Genomic DNA, 16482 nt, shown 5'->3' with positions numbered 1-16482 from the left:
TAAAAGCATGTACATTTAGGCTGTTTGTGTTACCTTAATTACCTTGTATCTTAGAAACCTGAAAAGGCCTGTGAGTGAGTGGGTATGAAGTACTAGAGTATTCTGTGTGCCTGGGGTGTGATTTCTCAAGCAGTTGAAGTGAACTGGGCAAATCAGGACACCTCTCAAGTTCCCTAAGTATTCGTGGATTTCCTTACTGTTATGACTGTTACTGAGTTAAAGTTGTAAGATTGTGTTTTTTTTTTAAGTGGGTATTTATGCAGAATGTATCCCAGCATTTATAGGTATTGGCAGGCATTTATTTGTTTTCACTTGTAAACATGTTTATTAATATGTTTCTTGGCTGAATTTTTCTGAGTAGTAAACAGTAAAGCCACAGGGTATTCAAAAAGTGTTGAAAAACTTTGGTCCATCAGCCACTGACAAGAAGCCTAGGGTTTTACTTTCTAAAATTGGTGAAGAGGAGTGGGCAGCGGCATAGTACCTGCAACACTTGTGATTCCTAGTAGGGTGCCTGGGGGACAGGAGTGCACAGTCCCACGATGTGTAGTTCCTTTGAGGGAATGTGGTCTTTGGACCTGGTGTTGCTTATGGGGAGATGTTCACTTCCATTCACAAACATTGTCAGTGGTGACACCTACCACCATAAGTTGAAAATGTCAGGTCAGCTGGGAAGCATTGCTTCCTGGTTCCCACTCTCCCTGTCTCTGAAGGTGGCGGGAGGTGCTAGATTCAGTGCTTTCTGACCCTTCTTCCAACTTCTCAATGGCATGAGGCTTTTCAGTCTCCTTCAATACAACTTAAGATTTTACTAAATGGAAAATTTAGCTTTATGTTTGTAAATATGTAAAGCAACCCTTATTCCGAGTTATTTCTTATAAAGGTATTATTCTATAGATAAAAAATTGGAAACTGAATAAAGTACCTGGAATGATTCAAATCCATAGCAATCTGAGTAGACGGCATCTCAATCCACCACTGATGCAGTATGAACAGTCAAGTCTTTCTGCTTCTTTGACACTTTATGCTGGAAGGCTGCCTGACAACTATTTCAAGTAGACCACAGAGCTCATAAACATCAGTTAAATTCTTACATTTTTCTTATTACCACATTCAGTCTCACTTATAAATTGACTCTGTCTTTTGCTTTTGAGATACTGATTTATAATCCGTTTTTGCTGTTAACTGTTTTTGGCCATGATGGTCCATTTGGCCCTTGGACAGACGATGGAGTGCTAGGGATTTGAAGGGAAGAAGAACCGGCTTATGCTGTCATCACTGATGCTGCTTTGTTCTCATGTTCCTGGTAATATTGAAGCCATTTGCATAAAAATGTGACTTTTTAAAATAGATGTACTGAAAATTGCCTTCTTTTGCCCTCTCCCACAATTCCATATCGTCATGGTTTCAAGAAGTGCTTAGAATGAGTTGTTAACATTGTGCCTCAGTACACTTTAGCATTGCTGTGTTAGATATAGAGCTGCAAGGTGTGATGTCTATAAAATGTGCACATGAAAGATGTAAACTCACCCAAAAGCTGTGCTCAAAGGTGCTTCCATTTGGCAGGACTTTTCTTCCTGTGAATGTGCCATATAGTTGATTATCATCAGTTTCTTCTGAGCTATTTCTTCTGTTTTTATAACTGCTTCTATGCTTCTGTAAAGTAAAAAGGCAAACTTTCTGTACATTGGCAGTGCATGGATCTATGTAGGCAGAAGCAGATCCTTGGAACAGTTTTGTGTAATATACTCATGCCTTTCTCATTCAGTTGTCGCCACTTAAAGCCCAGTGATGACTTGATGGAGTTGTATGAAAGTATCTAGGGATACCTTATCTGAAAAAACTTCCATAGTTTTACAGATAACCCTAATCTGTGGGGGCTACATTGTTCTTTTGTAATAAAAGTGTTGACTTACCAACTTCCCCTGTAAGTAGTTGTTTCCTTCTTCCCTGTTTGCTTAATTCCTGTGTTGTTTTTAAATTTTTGCCAATTTCCTGGCCCTGACCCCACATTCATGAATTATGAGGCAAGATGTATTTCCATAAGGCAAGCAGATGAAATCTGTTAGATTTTTTAGATCCCTATTATACATTGCTAGATGTTTATTTTCACATAATTTAAAGACTGGATCTGTCAGAAGAATTTGAGGCCCGTAAGAATTAAGCAGCCTGTCCAGAGTCACAGAACTTGAGTTGCAAAAACAGCTAATGTTGACTATCGTGTGTTGAGTACAAAGATACGGGCAAAGCCAACTTACTTCCTACATTGTTAGCTTCATGAGGAGCAGAACATAGGGGTATCACCCTAAACTCTCACAGATACAGTTTTCAATGTGCCCAAAGAGGGGCAACTTTGAAAGATAATTCCCTCGATAATCAAGGTCATAAGAAATATATATTTTCATAAATGCCTAAACGTTAGAAAAAAAAAAAAGTAACTGCCAGGTCAACTAGATGTTTGTGTTTCTTAGTTTGCAGATTCTTGCCCTTGTATCTGTGTTTATAGTTGTAAACTCATGATCAGGATGTTGCTTGGTGATTTTGGAGCCCAAAGTCGGTGGGGGTGGAGCACTGAGGAAGGACAGCCTGAGGGCAAATACCATTCCATCCCAGGGCCCAGTTGTCACCTGGTTAGCATATTTCTGTTCCGAGTTAATGCACTTTCTTCTGTGGACATTGGTGGAGACATAAAACCTGTTTGCTTATCTGGCCTCCTTCTGCTCTGTTGTGCTCACCCCACCCACCTGCTTCACCTTGCTCAGGATCCCCCTACTGTCCACTGAGACATTGCTGCTTTGGCTCTGTTACTGTTATCATTCACTTATCACATGTTTATTGAACATTTACTCTGTGCTGGGCAGTGTTGCAGGTGTGGAGGATAGGACGTGGAACACAATGGTCAGGTTCTTTCGTGGACTTACGTAATACAGAAGGAGACAGATAATACACAGTTAAAATAAATGAACAGTGTGATTTTGAATAATGACGAGTATGTGAAGACAAAATGTACTGTGTTAAGGGATTTTAGGGCAACAAATTTTATGTTGAGTGGAGGAGATCTCATATAAGCTGAGTCACAAATGATAAGCCACCAGGTTGATCCAGGAAAGCTAGGAATGTGTTGTTATCCCCACTTTATTCCCGTGGAAATTGAGGAAAGCCTGTCATCAGGACCATTCCTTGTTGACCTGGTGCTGCAAAACCATACCACTTGTCTTTTCTTTCAGGACTTAATGTTGACTATATGCTCTTTTCCAAAGTCAGAATTTAATGGGAGAGCATAGGAAGTAGTGTCTACTTCAGTACAATGGCTAAGAACACAAGCAGACCTAGATTAGTCCCATCTCACATACTGTCTACTCTGGAGGCAAGTTACTTAAACCTGTCTCCCCATTTGTTAGAACTTCTGGAGTTATTGTGGATATAAAAGAGATAATATTAAAAAATCATTTGGTTCTCTGAGGGGCTTCAGTAATAATCCCATGAATATTAAAATAATTTTCTATGGTTGGCAGTGAGAACCTAGGAGTACTATTAGCCTTCTCTCTATAGGATAATTTTTCTTTGATCTCTTCATTCCCCTCTCATCCCTTACATTCATTTATTTTAACAAAAGCTTTAAAAAAAAAAAACCCTTTATTGAGGCATGATTGACATACAAAAAACTGCATGTACTTAATGTGTGTAACTTCAAGAGCTTTGAAGATAAGTATACACTTATAAGGGGCTTCCCAGGTGGCAGTAGAGGTAAAAAACCCACCTGAATGCAGGAGATGTAAGAGACATGGGTTCGACCCCTGGGTTGGGAAGATCTCCTGGAAGAGGGTATGACAACCCACTCCAGTACCCTTGCCTGGAAAGTCCCATGGACAGAGGAGCCTGGCAGGCTGCAGTCTGTTGGGTTGCAAAGAGTCGAACACAACTGAGTGACCTAGCACCCGTGCACGTGTACACATGTGAAACCATCACTGCAATCTATGCCATGATGTGTTCATCACTTCCAAAAGAAGACTTTTTGCACATCCACCTCTCCTTGCTAGATTCTGCATAAAGAACATGATTGGACATGTTCTCACAGGTCTGTGCTCACCTGGTACTCGACTAACAGTCTGTTAACCAGTCAGTTGCATTCAGTATGATTGGTGACACAGTGCAGGAGTGGTGTGGGAGACAGAGGAACAGGTGGTCGACTGTACAGGTAACGTGGGCTTGGAATTCTAGTCTGCAGCAGCAAATGCAGGGAGGCGTGCTGGTGGCTGAGTGTAGAATTTGAGCTAAGTACTGTAGGACAGGATTTGAGAATGGAAACCTTGGTTTGCATAGAAGTTTTTTACTGTATCCTATAAAGAATGAGGAACCTTTGAATCGTTTTAAACATCTGAGGACTAAATCTTCAATTTTGTCATCTAAAAAGATAACTGGTAGTTAAAATGATGAAAACATTGGAGAGAACAACTTCCAAGGCAGCCTGAGTTCTTCTTTTTTTCATCTTCATCTTCATCCATACCAGGCAAGATTTTTCTTATGTTGTCATTACCACCACAGTATAATTTGGACTCGCATAGAGTCCAAAAAGTCCCTGAGAATTCCTTTAGGAGGGTATAACTTTGGAGATCAACTCTCTCATTAAGTCCAATCCAGCATGTGTTCCCTCCCCCCGGCCCCACACAGGGTTGGAATAGATTGCTGCTGTTTTGCTTGGGCACCAGATGAAATAATTCCTTCTGAATTCAGGGGTCATGCTGCATGCAGTAAGAGGAAGCAGCAGGCTCATGATCTCTCAGTCTGACTCCCACAACAGAGACCATGAGCATTGTTGCCTTTAACTGCCGCACCTGTGTTTGTGTGCTTTCTGGTACAGGTGTTTTCTATTTGCAAAACATATAGTTCAGTTCAAGCCAGTTTAAATGCACTTACAGTACAACTGCTGTAACTGCAGTACCAACTTTTTGTGTTTTCTATATGTCAGACCGTGCAGAATACATTTATCATCTCATTTAACCTTTATTAAACATTTGAAATAACTGGAATTTATCTTTATTGAATAAATAAAACTGTTCCTATTAGCTACATACTGTTTTCAAGTTCACTAATAATTAAATGATTAACTGGGATTAAAACCTTGATCAGTTCAACTTCAATCCTATAATCTTAGCTATTATGCTCAGTTTCAATTAGAAAGCCATTGCATTAACCTAGACAGAAAAATATAACAAATGTTATGATACCAGTGGTGTAGAAACAAGATTCCAAAGAGATAAAGGGAGAGAATAAATGACTACTGTGTTTAAGAAGTCTTTAAATCGTTATCTAGGAACATGAACAGATATTCAATAAAGGAAGAAATACAAATGCCTAATACATGAGGAAAAAAAGTTTTGTATAGGTACATCCCAGGTGACCCAGTGGGTAAAGAATCCACCTACAATGCAGGAGACACAGGAGATGCGGGTTTGATCACTGGTTTGGGAAGATTCCCTGGAGGAGGAAATGGCAACCCACTCCAGTGTTCTTGCCTAGAAAATTGCATGGACTGAGGAGCCTGGCAGGCTACACTTCATGGGGTCGCAAAGAATCGGACACAACTGTGCTACTAAGCTAACTAAATATCTAACATGAACAAATACTTCAAAAAGAAGGAAACACAAATGCCTGATATATGGGAAAAAAAATTTTTTATATAACTGGCAGTCAAAAAAATATACAAAATAAATATTGTTTTTTACATTGGCAAAAAATTTACTGAATGGTTGTATTTTCCATTGGCACCCCCATATGCTTCAATAACAATGTAACTTCAGATTACAGTATGCATTGATTTAACTTTTGGGGAAACAATGTAGTAATATATTTTATCTTAACTAGAGAACCCTTTGTGGCAAGGAATAGAAGAAAATATAACTCAAGAGAAAAGAGGGGTGTATAGAAAAAATAAAAGGCGTCTCCAGGAGCCAAGGGGCAGTAAATTCATCTAGGCCTCAGAGGAGCCTGCAAACAGGACTGTTAAAACTCCCTGTTCTTCAGAATAACCCCTTCCGCATTTCTGTGTGCATGGCAAAAACAAACAAACAAAAAAAAAAACCAAAACAAAACATGGCTATTGCAAATCTTGATTATACCACTTCGTAGTACCAGTGCCTGGTAGAAACACAGAAGTTCCAATTACTGATACCTTGGACTTAGACTCTGATGGGCTAAGCTTTGGTCAGCACTTACCTTTGGTCCCATCAGATGTGATCATAGAATACAAGGTCACTTGGCTTAGCTACCTACTCAGAAAGTTCTGTGAAACAGAACTCTAAGTGGGGTAAAGTAAGCAAATAGAAGAACACACTTTTTGTTACTTGTATCAACAGAGCTAAGGATGTTCATGTTCTTTGACCTCACAGTCCCAATTTTAGAAATCTGCCAGTAGGAAGTTACTGAGTGATCTAGTGAATCATTTATCACATCACATCACATTCTCTGGTGGGAATGGGAAGAAATGGGAAACCACTAACATGTTCAAAAATAGGAAAATGGTTAATGACTCTTCATGAGATTGTAGGTTATGCAAATATTAAAGACATGTTTTCTAAACATGTAAGAAGATACAATGAAATGTAAATTATGTTGTGTACGCTGTACAAGGTTGCATTTTATATAATACATAGAAAAAAATACTAGAGGGAATTACACCAAACACTAGATTTTAGAATCACTTTTGTTGTATTTATAATTTTTCTTTAGATTTTAAATGATTAAAAGTGGCCATATAATAATATTATACTTATAAAAAATGCTCAAAAAAGCAAATTATAATCTGGCAGGAAAGATAAACTTGTCCTAGGTTAAGTAATAGTAACTAAGCTAATATGTAGTAGTGTTACAAATTGTATAATAAAAACTTATGGATGGATTTAATAATAAATTTTTAAAAAGTAGAATGCACTGTTCAAAAGCTTTTTCCTATCACTGGTACTACTCAAATAGAAATTAGATAAACATTGATAAGAGATACTACGGAATAGGTTCATCTATCAGGTATGAAGAATTAGATGACCTCTAAAGTCCTTTTCAACCCCTGTGTTAGAAAAAGTGATTTACTTTGGAATGATTATTTTTAAAAATTCAATTAGATATTAGGGGAAGGTATGCAAAGCAAGTAGCTTTTGTGAAAGAGATATGAAATTGTAATAGAGGGGCTGCCAGAGTCTGTGGGATAAAGCATGAGGCAATGAATTTGAGTCACATCTTGAAAGAGGTGATAGGCTAGGATTGGATTATGTGAAAGTTCTTTTAAGGTCTACAGTGATTGATACTAAGGCAGATTTAAGATTCTACCAGGCATTTATGGATAAGGGAGAGTACCCAAGTTGGCTTGACAAATGGGAGAGCATTTTTCTTGTTCATCCTCTACTGACTGAGTGAAGTGGTACAGAACTGAAATTGAAAAAGAGAGCAATCAGAACACCCAGCATCTGGGTCTTTTCCAGTTAGTTGGCTCTTTGCATAAGGTGGCCAAAGTATTGGAGTTTTAGCTTTACCATCAGTCCTTCCAATGAATATTCAGGTTGATTTCCTTTAGGATTGCCTGGTTTGATCTCCTTGCAGTCCAAGGAGACAAGAGTCTTGTCTCAAGAGTCTTGTCTAGTACCACAATTCAAAAATGTAAGTTCTTCAGCACTATGACTACTGGAAAAACCATAGCTTTGACTATAAGGATCTTTATTGACAAAATAATATCTCTGCTTTTTAATGCACTGTCTAGATTTGTCGTAATTTTTCTTCCAAGGAGCAAGCGTCCATGGCTGCAGTCACCATCCACAGTGATTTTGGAGCCCAAGAAAATAAAATCTGTCACTGTTTCCATTCCCCCCCTACCTTATCTATTTGCCATGAAGTGATGTGACCAGATGCCATGATCTTAATTTTTTGAATGTTGAGTTTCAAGCCAGCTTTTTCACTGTCCTCTTTGACCTTTATCAAGAGCTCTTTAGTTCCTCTTCTCTTTCTGCCATTAGAATGGTATCTGCATATCCAAGGTTGTTGATATTTGTCCCAGCAATCTTGATTCCAGTTTGTGATTCATCCAACCTGGCATTTCACATTGGGTAGTGTGCATATAGGACTTCCTCAGTGGCTCAGTCATAAAGAATCTACCTGCAATGCAGAGATGCAGGTTTGATTCCTGGGCGGGAAAGATCTCCTTAATGAGGGCATGGCAATCCACTCCAGTATCCTTGCCTGGAGACTCCCATGGACAGAGGAGCTTGGAAGGCTACTATCCATAGGGTTCCAAAGAGTTGGACAGGACTAAAGCGACTGAGCACTCTTGCAGTCTGCATAAGTTAAATAAACAGGGTAACAATATACAGCCTTGACGTACTCCTTTCCCAGTTTGGAACCAGTCTGTTGTTCTATGTCTGGTTGTGACTGTTGCTTCTTGACCTGCATGCAGGTTTCTCAGGAGGCAGGTAAGGTGGTTTGGTATTCCCATCCCTTTAAGAATTTTCCATAGTTCGTTGTGATCCACACAGTCAAAGGCTTTAGAGTAGTCAGTGAAGCAGTAGATGATTTTTCTGGAATTTTCTTGCTTTTTCTATGATCCAATGGACGTTGGCAATTTGATCTCTGGTTCCTCTGCCTTTTCTAAATCCAGCTTGTACGTCTGGAAGTTCTCAGTTCACATACTGTTGAAGCCTAGCTTGAAGGATTTTTAGCGTTACCTTGCTAGTATGTGATGTGAGCACAATTGTACCGTGGTTTGAACATTCTTTGGCATTGCCTTTCTTTGGGATTATAATGAAAACTGACCTTTTTGCAGTCCTGTGGCCACTACTGAGTTTTCCAAATTTGCTGACATGTTCAGTGCAGCACTTTAATAACATCATCTTTTAGGATTGAAAATGGCTCAGCTAGAATTCCGTCACCTCTGTTAACGTTGTTCGTAGTAATGCTTGACTAAGGATTACTTGACTTCACACTCCAGGATGTCTGTCTCTAGAATCGGGGTTAATATCATTAGCATTTTCTGTTTGTACATAATATGCAAGATTTTTTAGATATCATCCTGGTTAATAAAGGTAATCTACTGTAAGCATATATGCTTGCTTACATTGATGTACGTCATAACTACTAGTTACGTAAATTATAAAGTGATATTTTATTTATTTTTTAAGTTCTTATGTGAAATTTATTTTATTATTCTGAATATGAAAGTGAAAGTAGAATCGCTCAGTCGTGTCTGACTCTTTGCGACCCCATGGACTGTAGCCTACAACACTCCTCCGTGCATGGGATTTTCCATGCAAGAGTACCAGAGTGGGTTGCCATTTCCTTCTCCATAAAGTCATATTTTAGTATGAACTCTTACATTTAAAATATAATAATGTTTATCTTAATAGAAAAAAAATCTCATTTCAAATTCCAGGAGAATTATTAGACAATTCTAGTAGAAAGTTTTAGGTATAGCAAAACTTTAATCCATTATTTAAATGAAAAAAGAATAGGAAACTTATCATTTTAGTTTGAGATGATAATTTATCTAATGAATAGAGATCTGTGACATAATACTGGGACCTTTATTATATAATACTATAAGAGGCCTGGAAATTACCCTAATTTAAATTGGGCAAGTTCAAGTCAGTATTTTTTTGTGAGTAGCCCCAAAATTACTTAAATGTTTAGTAAGCTTCTTTATTAACTCATTCAAATAAGCAAATATTGTGTGGCCCCTAAATACTTTGAGCTGACCTTATCTTGGGGGAAGGACTATATTTATAAAAAATAACTTATTAAACTATTAGATTTCTTCTAATTTTCTCCTTTTCCAAATAACATTATATAGTCATTTTTATGTGTATACTTTGTTTAGGATAGCTCACCCAAGTGGCAAAGGTAGATAATGTAAAGTTTTCTGGTATTTGATATGCATTACTGTTTTGCCTTCTCAGTGCCTGTTTCATTTTCAGTTCAGTTCAGTAACTCAGTCGTTTCCAACTCTTTGCGACCCCATGGACTGCAACATGCCAGGCCTCCCTGTCTATCACCAACTCCTGAAGTTTACCTAAACTCACGTCCATCGAGTCGGTGATGCCATCTAGCCATCTCATCCTCTGTCGTCCCCGTCTCCACTTGCCCCCAATCCCTCCCAGCATCAGGGTCTTTTCCAGTGAGTCAACTCTTCGCATGAGGTGGCCAAAGTATTGGAGTTTCAGCCTCAGCATCAATCCTTCCAATGAACACCCAGGACTGGTCTCCTTTAGGATGGACTGGTTGGATCTCCTTGCAGTCCAAGGGACTCTCAAGAGTCTTCTCCAACACCACAGTTCAAAAGCATCAATTGTTCGGCGCTCAGCTTTCTTCACAGTCCAACTCTCACATCCATACATGACCACTGGAAAAACCATAGCCTTGACTAGACGGACCATTGTTGGCAAAGTAATCTCTCTGCTTTTTAATATACTGTCTAGGTTGGTCATAACTTCCCTTCCAAGGAGTAAGTGTCTTTTTTAATTTCATGGCTGCAGTCACCATCTGCAGTGATTTTGGAGCCCCCAAAAATAAAGTCAGCCATTGTTTCCACTGTTCCCCATCTATTTGCCATGAAGTGATGGGACTGGATGCCATGATCTTAGTTTTCTGAATGTTGAGCTTTAAACTAACTTTTTCACTCTCCTCTTTCACTTTCCTCAAAAGGCTCTTTAGTTCTTCACTTTTTGCCATACTGGTGGTATCATCTGCATATGTGAGGTTATTGATATTTCTCCCAGAAATCTTGATTCCAGCTTGTGCTTCATCCATCCCAACATTTCTCCTGATGTACTCTGCATATAAGTTGCAATATACAGCCTTGATGTACTCCTTTTCCTATTTGGAACCAGTCTGTTGTTCCATGTCCAGTTCTAACTGTTGCTTCCTGACCTGCATACAGATTTCTCAAGAGGCAGGTCAGGTGGTCTGGTATTCCCATCTCTTTCAGAATTTTCCACAATATATTGTGATCCACATAGTGAAAAGCGTTGGCATAGTCAATAAAGCAGAAATAGATGTTTTTCTGAAACTCTCTTGCTTTTTCGATGATCCAGTGGATGTTGGCAATTTGATCTCTGGTTCCTCTGCCTTTTCTAAAACCTACTCGAACATCTGAAAGTTCATGGTTCACATATTGCTGAAGCCTGGCTTGGAGAATTTTTAACGTTACTTGGCTAGCGTGTGAGATGAGTGCAATTGTGCAATAGTTGAGCGTTCTTTGGCATTGCCTTTATTTGGGATTGGAATGAAAACTGACCTTTTCTAGTCCTGTGGCCACTGCTGAGTTTTCCAAATTTGCTGGCATATTGAGTGCAGCACTTTCACAGCATCATCTTTCAGGATTTGAAATAGCTCAACTGGAATTCCGTCACCTCCACTAGCTTTGTTCGTAGTGATGCTTTCTAAGGCCGACTTGACTCCACATTTCAGGATGTCTGGCTCTGGGTGAGTGATCACACCATTGTGATTATCTGGGTCATGAAGATCTTTTTTGTACAGTTCTGTGTATTCTTGCCACCTCTTCTTAATCTCTTCTGTTTCTGTTAGCTCCATACCATTTCTGTCCTTTATTGAGCCCATCTTTGCATGAAATGTTCCCTTGGTATCTCTAATTTTCCGGAAGAGATCTGTAGTCTTCCCCATTTTACTATTTTCCTCTGTTTCTTTGCACGGATCATTGAGGAAGGCTTTCTTATCTCCCCTTGATATTCTTTCGAACTGTGCATTCAAATGCATATATCTTTCCTTTTCTCCTTTGCCTTTTGCTTCTCTTCTTTTCACAGCTATTTATAACGCCTCCTCAGACAGCTATTTTGCTTTTTTGCATTTTTTTTGGGGGGGGGGGCGTGTCTTGCTCGCTGTCTCCTGAACAATGTCACGAACCTCCATTCATAGTTCATCAGGTACTCTGTCTATCAGATCTAGTCCCTTATATCTATTTCTCAATTCCACTGTATAATCATAACAGATTTGAGTTAGGTCATACCTGAATGGTCTAGTGGTTTTCCCCACATTCTTCAATTTAAGCCTGAATTTGGGAATAAGGAATTCATGATGTAAGCCACAGTCAGTTCCCGGTCTTGTTTTTGTTGACTGTATAGATCTTCTCCATCTTTGGCTGAAAAGAATATAATCAATATGATTTCAGTGTTGGCCACCTGGTGATGTCCATGTGTAGAGTCTTCTCTTGTGTTGTTGGAAGAGGGTGTTTGCTATGACCAGTGCGTTCTCTTGGCAAAACTCTATTAGCCTTTGCTGTGCTTCATTCTGTATTCTGAAGCCAAATTTGCCTGTTACTCCATGTGTTTCCTGGCATCCTACTTTTGCATTCCAGTCCCCTATAATGAAAATTACATCTTTTTTGGGTGTTAGTTCTGAAAGGTCTTATAGGTCTTCATAGAACCGTTCAGCTTCAGCTTCTTCAGCATTACTATTCGGGGCATAGACTTGGATTATCATGATATTGAATGGTTTGACTTGGAAATGAACAGAGATCATTCTGTCATTTTTGAGGTTGCATCCAAGTACTGCATTTCGGACTCTTTGGTTGACTATGATGGTTACTCCATTTCTTCTAAGGGATTCTTGCCCACAGTAGTAGATATTATGGTCATCTGAGTTAAAGTTACCCATTCTGGTCCATTTTAGTTCCCTGATTCCTAAAATGTCGACTTTCACTCTTGCCATCTCCTGTTTGACCACTTCCAATTTACCTTGACTCATGGATCTAACATTCCAGGTTCCTGTGCAATATTGTTCTTTACAGCATCAGACCTTGCTTGTATCACCAGTCACATCCACAACTGGGTGTTGTTTTTGCTTTGGCTCCGTCCTTTCTTTCTTTCTGGAATTATTTCTCCACTGATCTCCAGTAGCATATTGGGCACCTACTGACCTGGGGAGTTCATCTTTCATGTCCTATTATTTTGCCTTTTCATAGTGTTCATTGGGTTCTTAATGCAAGAATACTTAAGTGGCTTGCCATTCCCTTCTCCAGTGGACCGTGTTTTGTCAGAACTCTCTACCATGACCCGGCCATCTTGGGTGGCCCTACACGGCATGGCTTAGTTCCGTTGAGTTAGACAAGGCTGTGGTCCGTGTGATCAGATTGGCTAGTTTTCTGTGATCGTGGTTTCAGTCTGTCTGCCCTGTAATGCCCTCTTTCAACACCTACTATCTTACTGGGGTTTCCCTTATCTTGGATGTGGGGTATCTCTTCATGGCCTCTGCTCCTGACCTTGGATGTGGGGTATCTCCTCATAGCCTCCGCTCCTGACCTTGAACGTGGGGTATCTCCTTTTGGCTGCTTGCTGCTCCAGTATTTGAGATAACAGTTTCTTTAGTATGAATCTTATAATTTAAAAGCATTTAACCCAGGGATAAAAAATGGTATTATTTAAATTTTTATCTTTTATTATGATGACATTCTGTTTCAAATATTTATTTACCAATATTATCACCACAGTTACTTTTAGATGAAAATGGAATCATGGAATTTTCTTATTTTTTCATCATCATAATTGTTATCCTTGTTGGATAGTATTGGGTAGTCTTCATATCTAGACTGATATAGAGAATGTGATTAAAATTTTGGAAAAATTCAAGTTAAAATTGTTCTGGAGATTTTTATTTTCCAAATTAGTGTATTTCCTTTTTTTTTTTTTTAATACAGCTGTTTGACCTCTCAAAGCCCTTTTGCTCTTTCTTTTTTATTTATTTTTGGCTGCACTGAGTCTTTGTTGCTGTGTGTGGGTTCTGTAGTTGTAGCGAGCAGGGGCTACTCTTGTTTGTGGTGAGCGAGCATCTCATTGTGGTGGCTTCTCTTATTGCAGAGCTCTAGAGCATATGGGCTTCAGGAGTTGCAGCTCTCAGCTTATAGAATGCGAGCTCAGCAGTTGTGGTGCAGCTTAGTTGCTCCGTGGCATGTGGGATCTTCCTGGAGCAGGCATCGAACCTGTGTCCCCTGCATTTGCAGGTAAATTCTTAACCACTGACCCACTAGGGAAGTCCAGAGTATTTATTTTTAAATTTATTTTAATGCATTTATTGTTTATGCTGCCGACTTTTAGTCATAATTTTAACATTGATACAGTACATTTATGTCAACATGACTTAATTTCAGGAATAACCTGAAGATTGAAGAGTTATTAGATGAAATGTATATAAGATCCCTGTGAAAAACTACCTGTCTTCTAGAAGTTTCCTTCTCAAAAGGAATCATCTATGAAACCATTATGTGCCCTGAGGATACAAAAAATAAATCATTGTAGTGTAGGAAGCAGATCCTAGAACTTGGAACATTTTGCCTAAGGGGTAGGGGACAAAAGCACTGGTTGCTCACTAAGTTGTGTCTGACTCTTTGTGACCCCATGGACTGTATAGCACACCAGGCTCCTCTGTCCTTCACTGTCTCCTGGAGTTTGCTAAGATTCATGTCCATTGAGTCAGTGATGCTAGACTTATTTGTACACTTTCATTCAGTTTATGTGTTGAATACAGCTCGTATTTCAGGGACAGGTGAGGAATTCTGAGGGGAAAGTGGCAGGTAGGCAGTGGCAACTTTACTTGCCTCCTTTCTGCCCTGACGTTTTAGGTACAAGCATCTTTTGTACCACCCAGAGATTTGTAAGTTATATGTTGCTGTTCAGTCGCTCAGTCGTGTCCGATTCTTTGTGACCCCATGGACTGCAGTATGCCAGGCTTCCCTGTCCTTTACCATCTCCCGCAGCTTGCTCAAACTCATGTTCGTTGAGTTAGTGATGACATCCAACTCTCTCGTCCTCTGTCATCCCCTTCTCCTGCCTTCAATCTTTCCCAGCATCAGGATCTTTTCCAATGAGTCGGCTCTTCACATAAAGTGGCCAAAGTATTGGAGCTTCAGCTTTAGCATCAGTCCTTCCAATGAATATTCAGGGTTGATTTCCTTTAGGACTGACTGGTTGCATCTCCTTGCAGTCCCAGGGACTCTCAAAAGTCCTCTCCAGCACCCAAATTCAAAAGCATCAATTCTTTGACACTCAGCCTTTTTTATGGTCCAACTCTCATATCTGTACTGGAAAAACAATAGCTTTGACTATATGGACCTTTGTCGGCAAAATAATGTCTCGCTTTTTAACATGCTGTCTAGGTTGGTCATAACTTTTCTTCCAAGGGGCAAACATCTTTTAATTTCAGGCTGCAGTCACCATCTGCAGTGATTTTGGAGCCCAATAAAATAAAGTCTTTCACTGTTTCCATTGTTTCCCCATCTATTTGCCATGGAGTGATAGTATCAGATGCCATGATCTTAGTTTTTTGAATGTTAAGTTTTATACATGGCATAGTATTTAAATGAGTTGTCAAACTAAAGACTGTGTGTCTTTTTCTTTTAACAAAAAACACAACTGTTCCCTATTTACTAGCCCTTCATGTAAAGAGAGGTAGCCACGGGGACTTCCCTGGTGACTTAGTGGTAAGGAATCCCCTTGCCAATGCAGGAGAAATGGGTTCGATCCCTGATCCAGGAAGATCCCACATGCAGGGGAGCAGCTAAGCCCATACAGCACAACTCTTGAGCCTGTGTTCTGGAGCTGTGAAGATGCTGCTACTGAGCCCATGTACCGCAACTGCTGAAGCCTGCATGCCTAGAGCCCGTGCTCTGCAACAAGAGAAGCCTTTACAATGAGAAGACTGCACAGCACAACTAGAGTAGCCCCCAATTGTCTCAACTAGAGAAAAGCCTGCACAGCAGTAAAGACCCAGCTGGCCAGAAATAAAGTTATTTTTAAAAAAGAGAGAAGTAGACACCGTACATATTTTGCAGGTTCTTATCTAGTAGATATATTTGAAGAAATAAATACAGCGTGTCATTTTCAAGTAAAGGTGGTATTTGAATCAGTGAGAAAGTAACTGCAGTCAGCAGAGGAAAAGTGCTCTGTGGACAGAAAGTTTTTTGAATGATTGGAAATGTTTCCATTACTCTTTCATTTTACCACCAAAAATGACATATATCTTTTCCTTTTAAAAGTTAAAAAAATACAACACCCTCTTACACCCAAACTTAAGTATGGTTTTCAGTTTTTTTGGAGCATACTTGATTTACAATGTTGTGTTTTTTTCAGGTATACAGCAAAGTGAATCAGTTACTCATATACATATATCTACTCTGTGTGTGTGTGTATCCTTTTCCCATATAGGCCATTCCAGAATATTGAGTAGAGTTCCTTATGCTTGCTATACAGTAGGTTCTTAATATCTATATCATATATAGTGAAGTGAAGTGAAGTCGCTCAGTCATATCCGACTCTTTGCGACCCCACAGACTGTAGCCTACCAAGTTCCTCCATCCATGGGATTTTCCAGGCAAGAATACTGGAGAGGGTTGCCGTTTCCTTCTCCAATCATATATAGTAGTATGTATTAAATTCAAGTCTTTTTAAAAATCTTCTTTAAATTTTTTGTAAGTAGTTTTAAAATATTAGACCAAAT

At 39.3% G+C, this 16482-nt stretch overlaps 1 protein-coding gene across 5 annotated transcripts in view; it reads left to right on the top strand.

Annotated features, from left to right (window-relative positions):
• The window catches only part of FGD4 (FYVE, RhoGEF and PH domain containing 4), a 244327-nt gene that overhangs the window by 94439 nt on the left and 133406 nt on the right, over window positions 1-16482 (top strand). Inside the window, exon 2 of one of the 5 annotated variants that reach the window (XM_061417426.1) lies at window positions 13848-13990. The exons of the other annotated variants lie outside the window; for them this stretch is intronic. Within the exon in view, the coding sequence (XP_061273410.1) occupies window positions 13939-13990 (52 nt within the window). The 5' untranslated portion in view covers window positions 13848-13938. The remainder of the gene's footprint in view (window positions 1-13847; window positions 13991-16482) is intronic. 5 annotated transcript variants of the gene reach the window in all.

Source organism: Bos javanicus, chromosome 5 (assembly GCF_032452875.1).
Source record: "Bos javanicus breed banteng chromosome 5, ARS-OSU_banteng_1.0, whole genome shotgun sequence".
Lineage (NCBI taxonomy): Eukaryota > Metazoa > Chordata > Mammalia > Artiodactyla > Bovidae > Bos > Bos javanicus.
The sequence above is the reverse complement of the archived record's forward strand: the minus strand, read 5'-3'. Positions and strand labels throughout refer to the sequence as shown.